The sequence below is a fragment of the Neovison vison genome, chromosome 11, assembly GCF_020171115.1.
Source record: "Neovison vison isolate M4711 chromosome 11, ASM_NN_V1, whole genome shotgun sequence".
Classification (NCBI taxonomy): Eukaryota; Metazoa; Chordata; class Mammalia; order Carnivora; family Mustelidae; genus Neogale; species Neogale vison.
In genome coordinates, this window is record NC_058101.1 from 12,424,019 (window position 1) to 12,446,037 (window position 22,019).

Sequence of the window (22,019 nt, forward strand, 5' to 3'; positions counted from 1 at the left end):
AGAGTTATACTTTAACTTACTGAGTGATTTGTCCTTGGCTATAAATACAAGCAATGGGACAAGGAAACAGGAATTTGCAAAGAAGCATTGCATTCCACCAGGATGTCTACAAAGTGGATTTCCGTTCTGCTGCTGCTACAGCTCAGTTGTTACTTCAGCTCTGGGAGTTGTGGAAAGGTGCTGGTGTGGCCCACAGAATATAGCCACTGGATCAATATAAAGACAATCCTCGATGAACTTGTCCAGAGAGGTCACGAAGTGACTGTTCTGACATCTTCAGCTTCCATTCTTGTTAATCCAAATGAATCATCTGCTATCAAGTATGAGATTTTCCCTGCATCCATACTTAAAGATGATTTTAAGAATTTTTTCAGCAAAATGCTCGATATGTGGATATATAACTTGCCAAGAGACACATTTTGGACATATTTTTCACAAATGCAAGAAATATTTTGGAAATTTTCTGACGCTATTCAAAAGCTCTGTGAAGATGTAGTTTTGAACAGGAAGCTCATGACCAAACTACAAGAATCAAGGTTTGACGTCATTCTTGCAGACACCGTTGGACCCTGTGGTGAGCTGCTGGCTGAGCTCCTTAAAATACCGTTAGTGTACAGTCTTCGCTTCTCTCCTGGCTATGCAGCTGAAAAGCAAAGTGGAGGTCTTCCTCTCCCTCCATCCTATGTGCCTATTATTTTTTCAGAATTAAGTGATCAAATGACATTCATGGAGAGAGTAAAAAACATGATATATGTGCTTTATTTTGACTTTTGGTTCCAAGCACTTAATTGGAAGAGTTGGAATCTGTTTTACAGCCAAGTACTAGGTAAGTCATGTTTCTAATTGGTAGCATGAAGTCTTAATTCTTAGTGCCTAGGAAGATGAGTTTGTATGAAGTCAAAGGAATTTCTCTTTTATAAGAGAAATTATGAAATTATAATAAACAGTGGTCTCCCAGCCTCACAATTATTATGGAAAGACTTATATGACAGGACCAGTTCCAACCATGTCATCCACTACTGAGTACACATTACACTCCAAGAATTCAATAACCACAAATTAAAGCACTAAGGGTTTCTTTAAGCAATTACTATTTATCTATATATCTAATATCTATTCATTCTGTGTTTATTTATAATACTTTAAATTTTTTAAAAATTTTCCTGGATAAAGTGTTTTAAACTTCCTTTGTTATTTATTAAATACAGGTTGAAAATATTACCTTTGATATGCTTCACTTTTTAGAATAATTTTGAGAATAATAGAATAATGACAGCATATTGAGTCAAGATTTCCCATATAACTGTTGCTCCCACACATGCATAAGATCCCCAATATCGGGGCACCTGGGTGGCTCAGTAGGTTAAATCTTCTGCCTTCAGCTCCGGTCATGATGCCAGGGTCCTGGGATCAAGCCCCGCATCAGGCTTTCTGCTTAGCAGGGAGCCTGCTTCCTCCTCTCTCTCTGCCTGCCTCTCTGCCTACTTGTGATCTTTATCTGTCAAATAAATAAATAAAATCTTAAAAAATAATCCTCAATATCAGCATCCCCCACCAGAGTGGTATAATTGTTACAATTGATGAACCTACACTAACACATTATTATCATCCAAAGTCCACAATTTACAGTGGAGATCACTTTTGGTGATGTACATTCTATAGGTTTTAGCAAATTTATAATGATATGTATACACCAATACTATATCAAGCAGTTTCACTGCCTTAAAAATCCTCTCTGCTATGCCTATTTCCTACATACCCATTTTACTTTACTTTTCCCATTTTTTAAAAAAGGCATTAGAAGGGTGCCTAGATGGCTAGTTATTTAAGCGTCTGCCTTCAGCTCAGGTCATGGTGGCAGCATCCTGGGATTTGGCCCCAAATTGGGCTCTCTTCTCTGCAGGGAGCCTGTTCCTCCCTCTTGCTCTGCCTGCCTCTTCCCCTGCTTATGTTCTCTCTTTCTCTGTCAAATAGATAAAATCTTTTTAAAAAATACATTGGAGGGGCACCTGGGTGGCTCAGTGTGTTAGGCCTCTGCCTTTGGCTCAGGTCATGATCTCAGGATCCTGGGATCAAGCCCAGCATCGGGCTCTCTGCTTAGCGGGGAGCCTGCTTCCCCCTCCCTCTGCCTGCGTCCCTGCCTACTTGTTATTTCTCTCTCTGTCAAATAAATAAATAAATAAATCTTAAGAAATAATTAAAAAAAGACATTAGAAATTTCACTATCTTGATGAAAGCAGAGATGTTAATTGAGGAGTCACATTTTTCCAGTACAACTGTCTATAGAGTATTAAGGATATTATTTCCACTTGTTTCTCTTTTTTAATTTAAAAATAAAAATGTTTTGTCATATTACCTCAAAGATTCCTTCATAACTGGAAGAAATACTGGCTCTATCCCAGACTCAGGAGCCTATAATAAGAAGTTTCTAACGATCACAAATTCTTTTATTCGGGCTTATAAATCATGCTTTAAAGACCTAAAATCTTGTTGACGGGTGCACATACACATTAATAGTTCACTTTTTTTGAAAACTATGTTACTGCATTAAAGAAAAAATGAGTCAAAATTAATAGTGCACATATCTATTTCCATACTTGATGAAAATATTCCAGCTGTTATTTGCAAATATTATTTAATACACAAATATTATTATGCTCCTAATGTGAACCAAGGGCAATGGTAAGTACAAGGAGTCAAGCCATACTTTCAAAACCTTACAGTTTTCTTGGAAAATCTAGGATCAAGGGAATAACTTGCTAAATTATAGAAATGAGACTGAGTGGGGAAGAATGTTTCCATTGCTTAATTGATTGGGGAGCTCAAATAATTGTTTACATTTGCATCTGTTACTTTTGCAGCATTTCAAAGGAAATAAATGCATGTTTAATTTGATGGTGGCTTAGGTTTAATAATTGTTTATGACTGTGAATGTACTGCTGTGATATTAGAAATGAGACTTACACTTTGTCTTTCATATATACATATGAACAACATACATAATATGTAAATATATATTTGCATCATTATAGATGTTTGTATCATATGTGTGTTCTATTATCAAACTGCAAATACTTTTAAACATTTTTGACTAAATTTTTCCAAATTCCTTTCAGAAAACTCCCTAGTATATTCACATTACATTACCTGCCATTACCTTTATCATTACCTCATTTCCTCTACCTATTGCTTGTTGTAGGGTTCTTTACTTATTTATTTACTTTTATTTTGCATTAAGTTTTAATTTTAATTCCAGTATAGTTAACTGATAATGTTATATTAATCTCAGGTGTACAATATAGTTATTCAACAACTCTGGACATCACTCTGTGCCCGTCAGAAGTACCCTCCTTAATCCCTCATCATCTATTGAAACCATCCACTTACCCACTGCCCCTCTAGTAACAGTTTGTTCTTTATAGTTGAGAGTCTTTTTCTTGATTTGTCTCTCTCTCTATCTTTGTCTTTTGCTCCTTTGTTTGGTTTCTTAAATTCTACATATGAGTGAAATCATATGGTATTTGTCTTTCTCTGACTGACTTATTTTACTTAGCATAATAGTCTCTAGCTACATCCATGTCACTGCAAATTGTGAGATTTCATTTTTTTAAAAAAATATTTTATTTTTTTACGAGAGAGAGAGAGAAAGAAAGAAAGAAAGAGGGAGAATCTGAAGTATACTCAGCCCACTTGGTGCTCTATCCCACGGCCACTAGATCAGAAGCTGAGCCAAAACCAAGAGTTGGATGCTTAACCAACTGAGCCAGCTGGGTGCCCTAAGATCTCATTCTTTTTTTTTAATGGCTGAGTAATATTCATTGTATAACTATACCACTTCTTCTGTAGCCATTCATCAGCTGATGAACACTTAAGCTGTTTCCATAATTTGGCTACTGTAGATAATGCTGCTGTAAATATTGGAGTACATGTACTTTGGATAAGTATTTTTGTATGATTTGGGTAAATACCTAGTAGTGCAATTGCTGAATCATAAGGTACTTCTATTTTTAACTTTTTGAGAAACCTCCACACTTCTTTCTTGTGGCTTTGATTTTAGCCATTCTGAAAGATGTGAGGTGATATCTCATTGGAGTTTTGATTTGCATTTCCCTGATGATGAGCGGTGTTGAGCATCGTTTAATGTGTCTGTTGGCCAAGTGTATGCCTTCTTTGGAGAAATGTGTGTTCATGACTTCTATCCTTTTTTAAAATTGGATTATTTGGTTTTGTGGTATTGAGTTATGTAAGTTCTTTATATATTTTGGATACTAACTCTTTCTTTAGGGTTTTCTATAATATCATGCCATCTGCAAATAGTGAAAGTTTTACTTATTCCTTACCAATTTGAATGGATTTTCTTTCTTTTTGTTGTCTGATTGCTATAGCCAGAACATATAGTACTATATGGAATAAAAGTCATAAGAGTGTACATCCTTGTCTTGTTCCTGACTTTGGGGGAAAAGCTCTCCATTGTTCCTCATTGAATATGATGTTCACTGTGGGTTTTCCATATAAGGCCTTTATTTTGTTGAGAGTTTTTATCATGAATAGATGTATATCCTTGTCAAATGCTTTTCCTGAATATATAGAAACGATCATATGGTTTTTCTCCTTTCTTTCACTAATGTGATGTTTGTCTTTTTCCTTTCAGGAAGAACCACTACATTATCTGAGTTAAGGGGGAAAGCTCAAATATGGCTCATTCGAACCTACTGGGATTTTGAATTTCCTCGCCCTCTCCTACCAAATTTTGAGTTTGTTGGAGGACTCCACTGTAAACCTGCCAAACCCCTGCCTAAGGTAAGTGATTCCTGTCTCTTTTGTTTTATTTACTCTGAGGCATTTAACCAGTATTCTACTTAGAAATATCATTCCTCAACAATATTTGTGTGTCCCAACAATATCTGCAGTCAAATCCAATGTTCACTTGCTGTCACTCCAACATTTACACAATTCCTCATTTGAGATCCCAAGGCTTGACATCTTAGAGCATTAATGGGTTTGCTTAGATTATGAGAATATGTGTTTTCTGCCACATATCAAGGCTAAACAAAACCTCAGTAAAGATCACTGGTGGAGGGACACGTGGGTGCCTCAGTCAGATAAGCGGCTGCCTTCTGCTCAGGTCATGATCCCAGGGTTTTGGGATTGGGCTCTTTGCTTAGTGGGGAGTCTGCTTCTCCCTCTGCCTCTACCTGACACTCTGCCTGCTTGTGCTCTCTCCCTCCGACAAACAAATAAATAAAATATTTGAAAAAAAGAAAAAGATCATTGAGGGAACATGGTTCTCAACATGATAGCTGTCTGCAAAAATGAGCACAGAAAAAACTACATTTTGTACATAATAAGTACCACAAATTCTGCATATTTAATAAGGACCAAATAATTTCAACCACTTAGAGCTGAAAAATATTCATAATATAAAATTGCAAAATAATACTGTTAATGTATAAGATGATACTTTATGAAGGAAAGCAATAAGGTAATATGTTTTAAGTTGATATTGTACCTTTAAGACATAAGAAAAACAAATATCCCTTACAAAATGATTTTATGGTCTTTTCAACATCTTGTTGTCCACCTTTTTATTGGTAATAAGATGAAACTAAAACCTTATTTGAGGGTTAACCTAATATCAATTTTGATTGCAAAATGTTTAAATGTGTACGGTAACTTTCTCAAAGTCGAAATCCTGAGGTAAAACTAACAAAAGTTCTATTCAGTCTAACACAAGTGTCCAGAACAGATAAATCCATAAATATAATGTATTTACAAATAATGGAATATTAGGTATAAAACAGAAGAAATGTCTAACACATACTCTAAGGTAGTAAAGCTTCAGGATGTTACAGAAAGTAAAAGGGGGCAATCACAAAACGATGGATATGGTATGATTCCACTGATACAAGGTATGCAGATTAGTCAGATTTATAGAAATACAAAGTATAATGATGGTTGCTAAAGACGGTGAAGGAGGGAATGGGGAATTGTTATATAATGAGCACAGAATTCCAGTTTATCAAGATGAAAAAATTCTGGTGATTTGTGACCCAGCAGTGTAAATATAGACATTATTGACTGCATGCCCAGGAATAGTTAAAATGGTAAATTTTTTGTGTATTTCACCACAATTTAAAGATAAGAACAGACATTACTCTAAAACCCCTGATACTATTTGGTGTCTCTCTTTCGTTGTTTAAAGATTTTTTTTTTTAAGATTTATTTATTTGAGAGAGAGATGGGGGATAGGGGAGGGCAGCAGAGGGAGAGACAGAAGACCCAGCATATTCTCCACTGAGTGTAGAGCCAGACTCAGCTCACTCAGTCTTATAACCCTGAGATCATGACCTGAGGTAAAATCAAGAGTCAGATACTTAACTGACTGAGCCACCCAGGCACCCCTATAGAAATTTGTTTAATAGTGTTTGCTGTGGTGTTCTCCTTTTGTAATGGAACAAATTCTTTCTTCACAGGAAATGGAAGAATTTGTCCAGAGCTCTGGAGAAAATGGTATTGTGGTGTTTACACTAGGGTCTATGGTCACTAACCTGCCAGAGGAAAAAGCCAATGTGATTGCATCAGCCCTTGCACAGATTCCACAAAAGGTTAGATAAAGTAACTTAATCCTATACAACTACTTAGCGAGTCTGTTAAACTGTGTAAAAAGTTTGTTTGCCCTTTCCTTCGTCACATGGAAGCCATGATGATAGCTCCAATTTTCTCAGATATGAGCAAAATATATGTGGCAGATGGTAAAGTAGTACAGAAGGTGTTTTGACAATAACTTTGGCATTAACATTGAGATCAGAAAGAAAGATATTTAGGAGGAATTATTTAGGAGATACAGTGTAACATTTGCTATTATAATGTATCATGGGCAGATGCAGAAATCACCAAATTCTGTCCTGTCATTCACTCCTTCTCCTATGCAGTTTATGCTTGTTGGATAATCCAGGTTACTTTTCCTTCCACTAGCTTTTTGAGAAAAGCCAACTCAGTATGCTCTTCAGAGAAAGGATGCCCAGGGCACACCAAGCTAGGTTTTGGCAATCATCCAGCCTAAGTGATTCAGGGAAAGAGAAAAACTGACATGAATGGTGGAGTGGACCCCATTCAGAGTAAAAGAGTAAAATAAATGAAAAGGGAGGAGATGAGTCCACCCCTTCAAGGTGACCCTGTGCTTAGTAATAGTGGTTCCAAAAGGACTTTAACTTGCCAGAATAGTAACTTCACTTGATTAAGGAAGGAAATGGAAATATATTAAGGAGTCAACCAGAAACAAGCTTAGGAAGGAAAAGTTTTGGATTCCTCTTTCTATGTAAAATATAGTAGGAAATTATTTTCTGATATATAGAAAACAACTGGAGTATTTGGGTATTTGGGTATTTGTGAACTACTTTTTGGTTTACTGATATAGTTTCTCTTTATGCTAATGTTCACTTAATATCTAAAGTTACTTGAAAATTCGCATATGTTAACCAATGTAAACCATCATCCAGATTATGTGGATTCCTGGGGAATTCTAAAATCAATCTATTTTGGTACTGGGAATGGAAATTGCTTTGGTATAGAACTCATATTAATCCATGCTATCATATTTGTAGTGCATTATTGAAGTGTTAACAATCAGTTAAATAAAATGTAGCATCATCACTGCTTTGGATGTTTTTCAACAGCTGCACTTTTATTTCTGAAGTTCCAATAGGCTTAAAAAAAAAAAAAGATTTTATTTATTTATTTGACCAAGAGAGAGATCACAAGTAGGCAGAGAGGCAGACAGAGAGAGAGGAGGAAGCAGGCTCCCTGCTGAGCAAAGAGCCAGATGCGGGGCTCCATCCTAGGACCCTGGGATCATGCCCCAAGCCAAAGGCAAAGACTTTAACCCACTGAGCCACCCAGGTGCCCACCAATAGGCTCTTCTTTGTAACAATTGAAGAATTTCCAAACCAAGAAATAGTAATAACAATCTGGATTCATGTAAAAATTTACCTTTTTCTTGGAAGTAGTGTCTAATAATTAGTAATGTAAAAGAAATTATAGGTACTAAGAGAAATTATTTACATTAAAAAAATTACTGGTAAGCAGAAATATTTATTTCTCACAAGCAACAGATTGCATACTTAGCTTTTTTGTATATCAAAAGATATAAAACTCTAATAAAATAACATATGGAACAAGTAGATATACATGAACTCCCTCCTGCAACACTTTAAAAGAAATAAATAGGTAATATTACATTGGAAGATGATAGCAGTTATAATAGATAAAACAAAACAAATGTGTAGGACTTAGTAATTTCCAATTTGTTTGCACTAGAATTATAATAACTGCCTAAAAATTTCTTAAATATGTATATTTGTCACTGCTAATCTCATTTGTCTAATCTCTATGTGTAAAACATCATGATTACATTCATACTTGTTTGAATGTAAAAATAAGTAAAAAATGTGGGTATTTTATTATACCAGCATTTTGGTAGTCTCATTTTTAATATATTTGTCCTGTTATTTTTCATTCAGTGAAAGGGGTCTAACTAGATTATCTCTTAATTTCTTAAAATTAAAAATAGAGCTTCCCTATGACCCTGTAATTGCACTACTGGGTATTTACCCCAAAGATACAGATGTCGTGAAAAGAAGGGCCATCTGTACCCCCAATGTTTATAGCAGCAATGGCCACCATCGCCAAACTGTGGAAAGAACCAAGATGCCCTTCAATGGACGAATGGCTAAGGAAAATGTGGTCCATATACACTATGGAGTATTATGCCTCCATCAGAAAGGATGAATACCCAACTTTTGTAGCCACATGGACGGGACTGGAAGAGATTATGCTGAGTGAAATAAGTCAAGCAGAGAGAGTCAATTATCATATGGTTTCACTTATTTGTGGAGCATAACAAATAGCATGGAGGACAAGGGGAGATGGAGAGGAGAAGGGAGTTGAGGGAAATTGGAAAGGGAGGTGAACCATGAGAGACAATGGACTCTGAAAAACAATCTGAGGGTTTTGAGGGAGCAAGGGGTAGGGGTGGGAAGATGGGGAAACCAGGTGGTGGGTATCAGGGAGGGCATGGATTGCATGGAGCACTGGGTGTGGTACAAAAACAATGAATACTGTTACGCTGAAAAAAAATAAATTAATTTTAAAAAAAGTAAGAAAAAAAATTCTAATATGCTGGGGCACCTGGGTGGCTCAGTGGGTTAAAGCCTCTGCCTTCAGCTCAGGTCATGATCCCAGAGTCCTGGGATCAAGCCCCACATCGGGCTTTCTGCTCAGCAGGGAGCCTGCTTCCCCCCAACCCCTGCCTGCCTCTCTGTCTACTTGTGAGCTCTCTCTGTCAAATAAATAAATAAAATCTATAAAAAATTCTAATATGCTATAACTTCAGAGTTTCGACTCATGAAATAAGGGATTTTCTTTAACAGGTTCTATGGAGATTTACTGGCAAGAAACCAGACAACTTAGGGCCAAATACTCGGCTGTATGACTGGATCCCCCAGAATGACCTTCTTGGTAAGAATCTGGAAAACCTTGAGTTAAACACAATGCTAAACAAAATGATAAGAGTTCTCAAGAAGCAAATTGATTGAACATTCATTATTGAAAAATTCTAAAACAAAAATTAACTTCATTACATTTATTTTACCGTGCTAGGGGGGGAAAAGATCACATATGGGATGTTATTATACACAGTCACGTTCCTTATAACCAGAATCAAAGTATCTTTATTTCAGGTGTAATTGCTTCTCAAGTGTAATTTTCTAATTTTTAATTTAAATGCAAATAGCCAACATAGAGTGCATCATTTGTTTCAGTTGTACTGTTCAATATTTTATCAATTGCATATAACACCCAGTGCTCATCTCATCAAGTGCCCTCCCTAATGTCCATCACCAATTACCCTATCCCCCATCCATCTCCACTCCAGCAACTCTTGGTTTGCTCCCTATAGGGGCAAACTATAGCAAACCATAGGTTTGTCTCCCTGTATGATTTCTCTCCATTCGGTTTTCCCTCCTACCCCTGTGATCCTCTGTGCTGTTTCTTATATTCCACATTTGGATGAATGCATAATATTATTGTCTTTCTCTGACTGACTTATTTCATTCAGCATAATACTCTCCAGTTCCATCCATGTCAATATAAATGGTAAATATCCAACCTTTATAATGGCTAAGTAATATTCCATTGCATAAATATACCACTTTATTTTTATCCATTCATCTGTCCATGGATATCTCAGCTCTTTCTACAGGTTGACTATTGTGGACATTGCCACTATAAACACTGGGGGTTATAGCAGTGCTTCTTCAGGTCAATACATTTGTATCTTTGAGGTAAATACATAGAAGTGCAGTTGCTGGGTCATATGGTAGATCGGTTTTTAACATCTTGAGGAACCTCCATAATATTTTCCAGAGTGACTGCACCAGCTTGCATTCCCACCACCAGTGTAAGAGGGTTTCCCTTTCTCTACATCCTCTCTAACATTTGTTGTCTCCTGTCTTGTTAATTTTAGCCATTCTGACTGGTATAAGATGGTATCTCACTGTGGTTTTGGTTTATATTTCCCTGATGCCACGGGATGTTGAGCATTTTTTCATGTGCCTATTGGTCATTTTCATGTCTTCTTTGCAGAAATGTCTGTTCATGTCTTCTGCCCATTTCTTGAGTGGATTATTTGTTTTTTGGGTGTTGACATTGCTAAGTTCTTTATAGATGTTGGATATCAGCCCTTAATCTAATATGTCATTTACATTCCGTAGGTGCCTTTTAGTTTTGTTAACTGTTTCCTTTGCTGTGCAGAAATTTTTTATCTTGATGTAGTCCCATCAGTTCATTTTTGCCTTGTTTACCTTGCCTTTGGAGACATGTCTAGCAAGAAGGTGCTGTGGCTGAGGTTGAAGAGGTTGCTACCTGTGTTCTCGAGAATTTGGGTGGATTCCTGTCTCACAGTTAGGTCTTTCATCCATTTTGAGTTTATCTTTGTGCATGGTGTAAGAAATAATCCAGTTTAATTCTTCTGTGGCTGTCCAATTTTCCTAACACAATCAATTGAAGAGACTGTCCTTTTTTCATTGGATATTCTTTCCTGCTTTTTCAAAGATTAGTGGGCTATAGAGTTGAGGGTTCTTTTTGGTGTTCTCTCTTCTTTTCCATTGGTCTAAGTATCTCTTTTTGTGACAATGCCACACTGTCTTTATGATTACAGTTTTGTAATAGAGCTTAAAGTCCAGAATTGTGATGCCACCAATTTTGGTTTTTCAATATTCTTTTTTTCAACATTCCTTTCAACATTCCTCTCTAAACATTTCTTTTTCAACATTTGGGGTCTTTTCTGGATCCATACAAATTATAAGATTATTTGTACCAGCTCTTTGAAAATTCTTGATGGTATTTTGATAGGGGTTGCACTGAATGTGTTGATTGCTCTGGGTACCACAGACATTTTAACAATATTTATTATTCCAATCCATGAGCATGGAATATTTTTTCATTTCTTAGTGTCCTCCTCAAATTCCTTCACAAGTCTTCTGTAATTTTTAGAGTACAAATCCTTTACCTCTTTGGTTAGGTTTATTCAAATGTATCCTATGGTTTTGGGTGCAATTTTAAATAGGATAAACTCCTCAATTTCTCTTTCTTCTGTCTCATTGTTAGTGTATAGAAATGCAACTGATCTCCGTACATTGATTTTATTTTCTGCCATGTGGCTGAATTCCTGTATAAGTTCCATCAATTTGGGGGTAAAGTGTTTGGGGTTTTCCACATAAGGTATCATGTCATCAGCAAAGAGTGAGAGTCTGACTTCTTCTTTGCCATATTGAATGCATTTTATTTCTTTCTGTTGTCTGACTGCTGAGGCTAGGACTTCCAGTTCTATGTTGAACAAAAATGGTGAGAGTGGGCATCCCTGTCATATTCCTGACCTTAGAGGAAAAACTCTGTGTTCCCCCCATTGAGAATGATATTCACAGTGGGCTTTTCATAGATGGCTTTTATGATGTTGAGATAGTTTCCCTCTGTGCCTACACTCTGGAGAGTTTTAATCAAGAAACATACTGTTTTGTCAAATGTTTTTCTGCAATAGAGAAGGACATATATGTTTCTTGCCATTTCTTTTATTAATGTGATGTATTACATTGATTGATTTGTGAGTGCAGAACCACCCTTGCAGCCCAGGAATAAGTCTCACGTCATTGTGGTGAGTAACCCTCTTAATGCACTGTTGGATCTTATTGGCTAATATCTTGGTGAGAAATTTTGCATCCATGTTCACCACGGGTATTGCTCTGTAATTCTCCCTTTTGGTGGGGCCTTTGGTTTGGAGATCAAGGTAATGCTGGCCTCATAAAATGAGTTCAGAAGTTTTCCCTCCATTTATATTTTTTGAAACAGCTTCAGAATAATAGGTATTATTTCTTCCTTAAGTGGTAGAATTCCTGTGGGAAGCCATCGACTTTCATCTCTATTTGGTTGTGAGATTTTTTCTTACTACTTCAAATTCCTTCCTGGCTATCAAGTGTGTTCACATTTTCTATTTCTTCTTGTTTCAGTTTTAGTACTTTATACATTTCCAGAAATGCATCCATTTCCTCCAGATTGCCTATTTCATTGATATATAGTTGCTCATAACTGTACTTAAAATTATTTGTATTTCCTTAGTGTTGAGCATGATCTCTCTTCTTTCATTCATGATTTTATTAATTTGGGCCCATTCTCTTTTCTTTTTGATAATCTGGCTAGGGATTTTTTTACGTAATTAGCTCTTTGAAATAACAAGCTTCTAGTTTTATTGATCTGCTCTACACTTTTGATTTCTCTTGCATTGATATGTGCCCTAATCGTTATTTTTTCTTCTGCTTGGTATAAGTTTTATTTGCTGTTCTTACTCCAGCTCCTTTAGTTTTAAAGTTAGCTTGGCTTGTGTATTTGAGAACTTTCTAACTTTTTTGAAAAAGGCTTGCATTGCTATGTACTTCCCTCTTAGGACCGCCTTTGCTGCATCCTAAAGGTTTTGAACAGCTGTATTTTCATTTTCACTGGTTTCCATGAAGCTTTTAAATTCTTCTTTAATTTCCTGGTTGACCTATTCATTCTTTAGGATGATGCTCTTTTTACCTTCAAATGTTTGATTTCCTTCCAAACATCCTCTTGTAATTGAGTTCAAGTTCAAAGCATCATGCTCTGAAAATATGCTGGGGATAATCCCAATCTTTTGTTATGGGTTGAAAAACAATTTGTGACCCAGTATGTGATTTATTCTGGAGAATGTTCCCTGGGCTCTTAAGAAGAATATGTATGCTGTTGCTTTAGATGGAATGTTCTGTATATATCTGTGAAGTCTATCTCATCCGCTGTGTCATCCGTAGCCCTGTTTCCTTGTTGATCTTCACTTAGATGTGCATTAAAATGAGTGGGATACTGAAATTCCCTATTATTGTATAATTATCAATGTGTTATTTTAATTTGGTTATTAATATATTTATATAAATTATTGCTTCCAAGTTAGAAGGATACATATTTATAATTGTTAGATCTTCTTGTTGGATAGACCCTTTAATTATGATATAATGTCTCTCCTCATCCTTTCTACAGTCTTTGGTTTAAAATCTGATTTTTCTGACATGAGGACTGCCACCCCAGCTTTCTTCTGATGCCCATTAGCATGAAAATTGTTTTCCACCCCTCACTTTCAATCCTGAGGTGACTTGAGTCTAAAATATGTCTCTTGCTAACAGCATATTGATGTGTCTTGCTTTTTTTATGTAATCTGATACCCTGTGTCTTTCAGTTAGTCCATTTAGCCCATTTCATTCAGAATAACTATTGAAAGATATGAGTTTTGTGCTATTGTACTAACTGTAAAGTCACTGATTCTGTAGGTTGTCTCTGTTCCTTTCTGGTCTATGTTACTTTTGGACACTCTCTTCACTTAAAGAATCTCCTTTAATATTACTTTCGGAACTGGTTTACTGATCAGAAATTCTTTGAGTTTCTGTTTGTCCTGAAAGCCTTTACTTTCTCCTATTTTGAATGACAGCCTTGCTGGATAAAGTATTCTTAGTTTCCTATTTTTCTTATTTAGCACTCTAAATATATCCTGTCAGTCTTTTCTGACTTGCCAGGTCTCCTGGTTACATCTGCTGCAAATCTAATGTCTCTACCTTGTAGGTTATGGACCTCTTGTCCCAAGCTGCTTTCAGGGTTTTCTTTTTGTCTCTGAGATTTGCAAGTTTCATTGTTATGTGTCAAGGTGTTGACCTATTTTTATTGATTTCCAGGGGGGTTCTCTGTGCTTCCTGGACGTGAATGCCTGTTTCCTTCTCCAGATTAGGGAAATTCTCAGCCATGATTTGCTCAAATATGCCTCATAGACCTCTCTTCTTCTTCCTCTGGGTCCCCAAAAACTTATTTTGTTTATGGGATCACTCATTTATCAAATCCCTCCTCTTACCCTTTGGGCCCATTAGTTGTTTTTCTTGCTTTTCTCTGGTTTCCTTCCTTCCTTTCCATTATCTTGTCTTCTATGTCACTGACTCTTCTGCCTCATTTACCTTAGCTGTAAGAGCATCCATTTTAGATAGCATCTCAGTTAAAGTATATTTAATTTGTCTGATTGGATTTTATTTCTACACTAAGAGATTTTCTAGTATGTTTTGTGCTTTTTTAAAGCCCACATAGTAAGTTTATAATCATTACCCTGAATTCCAGCTCTGGCATTTTACTTATATCCATTTTGATTATATTTGTGGCAGAGAATATCACCTATGGTTCTTTTTTTGTTGTTGTGATTTCCACCTTCTAGGCATTTTAACCAAAGAAGAATGGAAGAATGAGGCAACAAAATTAAAAAAAAAACAACCAAGAATCAAATGCAACACACACTATACAAATCCAAAGAGGTCAGAAACTAAAAAAGACAAAAAAACAAAAAGAAGATAGTGGGGGAGAGAGATTATAATCTCCCAGGTGGACAAAACATGGTGACCCACTTGATCCTAGGTATATTTTGGTCTGTTAGAAGACACTAAATACCAAACTTATAAAGAAAGCAAAACTCATATAAACACAAAAATATAATTGAAACAGTGAGAGGAGGCCAAAAATGAATAATAAATCTATAAAATGTAAATTTAAAAATGAATGTTAAAAAATATTTAAAAACAAAGAATTGATAAAATAGAAACCAGTTGGTATGCCTGGGTGGCTCAGCCACTTAAGCTATTGCCTTTGGCTCAGGTCATGATCTCCAGGTTTTGAGATCGAGTCCTGCATCTGATTCCCTCCTCAGCATGGAAATTGCTTCTCTCTTTCTATCCCTCCGTGATTCTCCCCTGATCATTCTCTCTCTCACACACATATAAACAATATGTTTAAAAAATAAAATAAAATAAGAAACCAATGGAAAAAGAAAAAAAGACTAAAAGAACAAGAGATTTTAAACTGAAAGTTAAATGACTCTTGAGAAAAACTGAATTCTACATACTATTTTCTTCCAGTGCTGGAGTTTTATAGTCCCCTGTGCTCCAAAAACCGGGTGTTCTCTGTTGTTTTTGCTGGTCTTCCAGGAGAAGGGCCAGCTGCACTGATTCTCAAGTGGCCTTGCCTGGGCAGATTTGCACAACACCTTGCCTGAGGCTGGGCTCAGTGTAAGCTTTCTGATTGTTGTATGTGGCTTTTGTTCACTGAAGACCCTCTGTGCCTCTTTGGAGGATAAAAATTAAAATGGCTGCATGCCAGTCTCCAGCCCTGTTGCTGAAAAATCACAGCCCCTTCTCTTTAGCAAGTCTACAGGGATAAGCAGTTTTCAGTTCTGTGTGTGTCAAACTGCAGACTCGTGTGGTATGCACCCACGCTGATCTTCCCAGGAGAAGGTGAAGGGTCACCACATTTCTGCCCTTTGGAGGTCCCCCACACAGAGAATGGTCACCTGATCATGGTGCAGTTTGCAGTTTATGAACTGAGCTGAGAGCCCCCTCCCTGTCTCACTGAACATAACTGGTTTCTCTCCTCTAATGGATTGGGAATTCTGCAACTCAGGCACCCCGGTTCTTTCTGTGACCCCAGGGATCCTGAGACCACACTGTCCCACCTAGGATTCTGCCCCACTTTGCCACCTGAGCACCTTTCAGGAAGGGACATCTCTCCCTGGAACAGACTTCTAAAGAGTCTGAATTTGCCCTCCAGGGCCAAATCACTTTCTGGTAGCCAGCTTGTGGACACTCTCTCCCCCTACAATTTATCTTCTGAATATACCCTCAGATTCATTTTTCTGATCCTCCCACCTTGCAAAAAGTGCCCACTTTTTTATTTGTAGAATTTCAGTAATTCTATTCTTACATCTCAAGTTGAATTCATAGGTGGTCAGAATGGTTTGATAATTATCTGGCTAAATTCAGGGACAAGATGAAATGAGGTCCCTTACTGTTCCACCATCTTGCCACTTCCAATAAATTTTTAATAACTAAATGGATCATCACTTTGGCTCCTAATTCTCCTAATTATTCCTATCTTTTCTCATTCTGCATGGCTATTCAGTGCTAGTGAAAAATTATTCCCAGTGACTCTACACTTTCTCCAGGAAAACACCATAATCTTTTTCATAAAGTCATAACACATTTCATGATAAAGTGCAGTCTTTCTTTCCCCTGACTTGAACCACCACTATCATACTTCCTTTTGCCTTGACACTCTACATGTTAGTTTCAGTGACTTTACTGTTTAAGAGACTATGTTCTATGTTTTAACATGCCACCTCCTTTTCTTTTCTTTTCTTTCTTTTTTTTTTTCACATGCTCTTCTTTATCCAGAATTTTCCCTTTCAATCTGTCTGTTCAGCCATCCTATAACTATTTTTCAAGCTACAACTACCACATCAATTTTTATTGACTTCTCCAGCAGCTTTATGCAATTCTTGCTCTGGGATCTAAAAGACATTTTAATGCTATTTCATATGTATTGTACTATGTGCCTTATGTTGCTAACCTCTCCTTTTCCTAAGAATTATAATTACTAATGTGCTGAGATTCATCCAATCCTAGGTCATCCAAAAACCAAAGCCTTTGTAACTCATGGTGGAACCAATGGCATCTATGAGGCGATCCACCATGGGATTCCAATGGTGGGCATTCCCTTGTTTGCGGATCAACCTGATAACCTTGCTCACATGAAGGCCAAGGGAGCAGCTGTCAGTTTGGATTTCCACACACTGTCTAGTACAGATTTGCTCAATGCATTGAGGATGGTCATTAATAACCCTTCGTGAGTATTATTTTTTTTTCATTAATAGTATTTAGAGATAGGTTCTTCTATCAATGATGACTATGCATTTCATCCTGTATTTAAGAAGCTAATTTTGAAATATTAATATGTATAACTCATCTTAAACTTACCTTTATTTTCAACCAGACATTTTTTGCAAAGTTGTTTTTTAACCCCATTGATTTAATGGGCTGCAACAATTTTCTATATGAGCAAATGCAAAAGTTATATATGGAATTGTAAGGACACATATTTAAAAATATGATAGAATTCCTAAAATGAAAGAATGAAGACTTTTCAGTTATGTAAAATAACTTTCAATTCAGTATAAAACTTTTTGTCCAAGAATTAATTTTTATTTTTATTGTAATATATTTTATAATATGTGATTTATGTACCATAATATTTAAAGTACAAAAATCAAACATATGTGGTATGTTACAGAATTATGAAGCCATGACTATAATCTAAGTTTGGGACATTTTCATTAACCCAAAAAGGAATTGCATATGACTTAGAAGTCATTTCCCATTCCTTTTGCCTTAAGTAAACAATCTACTTTCTGGCTCTACTAACTGCTGTATTCTGGATATTTCATATAAATGGAATCATACAATTATGGCCTATTGCATGCGGCTTCTTTCACTTAGCATGTTTCGAGTTTCGAGTTTCACTGATGTGGTAGTTTTGCATTGCTGAATAATATTCTGTGGTATGGATATACTACAATCTATTTATTCATTCATCAGTTCATGAACATTTTGATTATTTCCACATTTAAGAATTATAAATATTCCTACATATGGTATAGTGTGAACAAAATTTGTCACTTCTTTTGAAATGAAAGGAAACTTTTGGAAATTCTAGGAGTAGAATTGCTGGTCATATGTTAACTCTGTGAAGAACTGCCAAATTGATATCCACATGAGATGCACCATTTTACATTTCCACCAGCTGAGTATGGGAGATCCGAGTTCTCCACATCATTACCAACACTTGTTATCATCTGTTTTTTTTTTAAGATTATTTATTTATTTATTTGACAGAGATCACAAGTAGGCAGAGAGGCAGGCAGAGAGAGAGGGGGAAGCAGGCTCTCCACTGAGCAGGGAGCCTGATGTGGGGCTTGATCCCAGAACCACAAGATTACGACCTGAACTGAAGGCAGAGGCTTAACCCACTGAGCCACCCAGTGTTTTATTACAGACATCCCAGTGAGTGTAAAGTGGTCTCTCCTTGTGCTCTTGATTAGCATTTCCCTTGTAGCCTAAGTTATTAAGCATCTTTTCATATACCAATTGCCATCCATGTGCCCTCTTTAGAGAAATGTCTATTCCAATTCTTTGGTAATTTTAAAATTTCATTATTTGTCTCACTTTTTTAAAAAATCTGTTGTGTTTTATGACTATAACACATTAACATATATATGATTTGTTAATGTTTTCTTCCATCTGGTTGACTTGACTTTTAACTTTCTTGATTGTGTCCTTTGAAGTGAAAATTTTTTAAGGTTGAAAAGACAAATAAAGAAATTTTCTATATTACACAGGAAAATATTGTGTGGGAATTTGTAGTGCCTAGCACAACATCTATGAATTCAGTATTTGTTACTACTACCAGTTTAGTATTAAATTAGGAGGGTATCATCTAATGAAATACCAAAAAATGTATTATCAAGAAGAAAATGATAGAACAATGAATTAATAAAATACTTTAAATAGATAAGAAAGCAAAAGAAATATATGGCATGTTGGAGAAATAGAACAGAATATAGAGAATAAGACAGCAGGTAAAAATATAAATATGCCAGCACTTACATTAAACTTAAACAGATTATATAATTTGAAGACAAATATCTTCAGAATGCATTTTAAAAACTAAATTCTGTTTATAAGATATGTTCAAATGGAAATGTAGAAGAGGATTTGAAGTACAAATGTAGAAAATGATCTATTTTAGCAGTAACCATTTAGAAAGATGTGCCTATGCGACTATCAGACACAGTACTCCAGAATCACTAACAAAAATAAAGATACATATTTCATAACGATACATAGACTGATCTGTCAAAACAACACAAATTAGTACCTGGTGACACCTACTATGAAAATATCAAAATGCAGCTGATGTACAAAAGAACAAACAAATACACAACTCTACAGTCGTATTATTGAGTTTTCAAACATCTTTCTCAATAACATAGAAAAAGAAGACAAAAAAAGAAAGAAGGAAGAAAGGAAGGATGGATGGACAGAGAAGATAATGAAATGACTAAATTCCTAAATGTTTAAAGGATTCAATTTGAAATATAACCTATCTGACATACATATACATCATAGTAAGAAAAACAACATAAAATACATATATATCAAGGATGGAATAGATATTGGAATTAACAAAATGCTGGGCTATACACCAATAGTAAATTTGAAAAATATAAATCATCAACAGTATACTGCCCAGCCTTACTGGAATTCACTTAGAAATTGTCAAAAAGAAAGATAATGGAAACATCTCTAAATTTTGGAAATTAAGCAATATACTTCTACATAATTCAGTCAGTAAAGAAATCACAACCCTAAATAACCTTCTTCTCAACTATTCCACTTTCACATTATATAGAAACACAACTGTATGAACATGCAAATCTAAAGAAATACACAAGATTTTTATGACAGCTTTAGTAGTAATGGCTAAAAATTGTTAACACAAATGTCCACTGATCATTAAATAAAGAAATATTCTGTGGTATTGCCAAACAATGGAATACTACAATGTTTACAATGTACAATACAGACAATGGAATAATAGAAATATTCTATAATTAACTGAAAACTGTTAAACAAATGACAAAAGGAAATGAGTGCTATCTTATTATACTGATACATAAATAAGAAAAATAATCTATGATGACTAAAAGGGTCAGGGAAGATGGGATCCTTCTGGGTAGCATGTGATACCCTATATCAATATCTAAGCAGTAGGTGTATTATTATATCTACTTCACAATAATATTCTAACAAATTTTGAATTTATGAGCTATTCAGTTAAGACGATGTGCGTTTTTCTTATGTTCTATATTTAAATGTTATTATGGAAAATATATGTAAAATCCTAGGTTTCAAAGAGTAGCACATACACATCCCACATGTCTAAGGGTACTTTGATAGTGTGGCCCAGAAAAGCCTGAGATGGAACACAGAGCTGGTCATCTATCAACATGTAGAAGCAGCTTTAGAGTGTTGCAGGGAAAAGTGTCCAGTAGAGAGAGAGAAAGTGCAAAGGTGCTTAAGTGAGGACATGTTTGGCAACTTTAGTGAACTCCTAGCAGGTCTTTATGCCTGCAACAGAGTGTACATGGGACAAAGTGACAGGAGGAGAGGTTGCCGGGGGCTGTATCTGTAAGATCCTATTGTCCAAAATCCCTAGCTAGACTTTATTCTAAAGGTAATGAGAAGCCAAATGGAAATTTTGAGCAGGGAAGTGCCGTGATCTGATATCGGTTTCAAAAATCAGACTGGCTACATGATGGAAAATAAAGAGTAGAGGGCAGACGAGTGGAGACAGAGACCAGTGAGGTGGCATTTTACTTACCATGGCACATTCCCTTTGTTTCTTCATGAGGTCATTCTACAAGTGCATTCCCACCATCTCATTTACAGCTGTTACAAGGGCCCATAGCATTTCCTCTGTTAGAAAAGATCAAACTATCCTCACTGCACTTCCATTATCACTTCTCAGAATAGTTGGTGCTGGGAAAATTCCAATTTAAATGCCAAATCTCCAGTGAGGATCCAAATAAAAAAACATATGGCTTCTGTAACTCTATGACATATATTTTGAAGCATTTGTATGGCACTTTTCAAAAACCTTTCATGGGAATTATACGATTAGGCAAATGAGCTTCCTTTCAATGTCGGTATCTTTATGGTTCTGTTTAGATACAAAGAAAACGCTATGAGATTATCAAGGATTCACCACGACCAGCCTATAAAGCCCTTGGATCGAGCCGTCTTCTGGATCGAGTTTGTCATGCGCCACAAAGGAGCCAAGCACCTGCGGCCGGCCTCCCATGACCTCACCTGGTTCCAGTACCACTCTCTGGATGTGATTGGGTTCCTGCTGGCCTGTGTGGCAGCTGCTATATTTGTCACCACACGTTGTTGTCTGTTTTGTTACCGGAAGTTTGCAAAAACAGGGAAGAAGGAAAAAAAGGAGTAGTTACATTGGGGGCCTCAAGCTGGTATGCCTCACAAATGGGACTCATCCAGTTTATTCCAGCAAGAAGCCGTGATAGAAGGTTTCTTCCTCCTGTGACAAATGACTTTTCACCACTTAGCTTCTCAGATCAAAATCTGTTTTCAAGGGATTTACGGCCTACTTAAGAGTTAGAAATGTCATGCCAAAAGGAAAACTGGGAAAAAATAAATAAAATATAAATAAAGCTGTATGGGTATTTATTGAAACTTATTATTCTAAATCAAAAGTCATCTCCCTCCAAAAGTTATTGATCTTAACTCTGTTTCAAACATTGGGTATGGACACAAGAACATTATGAAAGCTATGCAGAATATCTTTATTATCGTCAAATACTCAGAATATGTTAAGATAAATTGGGGCCAGAATTTTGTAGTTTTGTCCTTTGCTAGAGATACGACAGGTGGTTAAAATTGTGCAAAATGATTTATTTGTTTATTTCATTTTGGGAGACCACTGATTCTCCAGAGTAGGATCCAGCCTCTGCGTCACTC

The 22,019-nt window shown here is 36.1% G+C and overlaps 1 protein-coding gene across 5 annotated transcripts; it reads left to right on the top strand.

Moving 5' to 3' along the window:
• The first annotated feature begins 102 nt into the window (after positions 1–102).
• LOC122890535 (UDP-glucuronosyltransferase 2B31-like) lies at positions 103–21,543 on the top strand. Of its 5 annotated transcripts, XM_044226203.1 has the most exons (7): positions 103–380; positions 735–826; positions 4,652–4,800; positions 6,474–6,605; positions 9,429–9,516; positions 17,049–17,268; positions 21,210–21,543. In XM_044226203.1, exons 1-7 carry the CDS (start codon positions 103–105, stop codon positions 21,487–21,489), a joined length of 1,239 nt encoding a protein of 412 aa, XP_044082138.1. In that variant the 3' UTR covers positions 21,490–21,543. The 5 variants fall into 5 exon arrangements, with proteins under 5 accessions (XP_044082138.1, XP_044082135.1, XP_044082134.1 ...); XM_044226200.1 differs by having other exon boundaries at positions 103–830; positions 4,656–4,800; XM_044226199.1 differs by having other exon boundaries at positions 103–826.
• Positions 21,544–22,019: the final 476 nt, after the last annotated feature.

Bases quoted from the DNA above. Each gene is read 5' to 3' on its own strand.
- LOC122890535 (XM_044226200.1), top strand. From the start codon at position 103: ATGTCTACAAAGTGGATTTCCGTTCTGCTGCTGCTACAGCTCAGTTGT. The intron at 831-4,655 runs GTCATGTTTCTA...CCTTTCAGGAAG, and splicing joins TACAGCCAAGTACTAGGTAA to AACCACTACATTATCTGAGT. The intron at 17,269-21,209 runs GTGAGTATTATT...GGTTCTGTTTAG, and splicing joins ATGGTCATTAATAACCCTTC to ATACAAAGAAAACGCTATGA.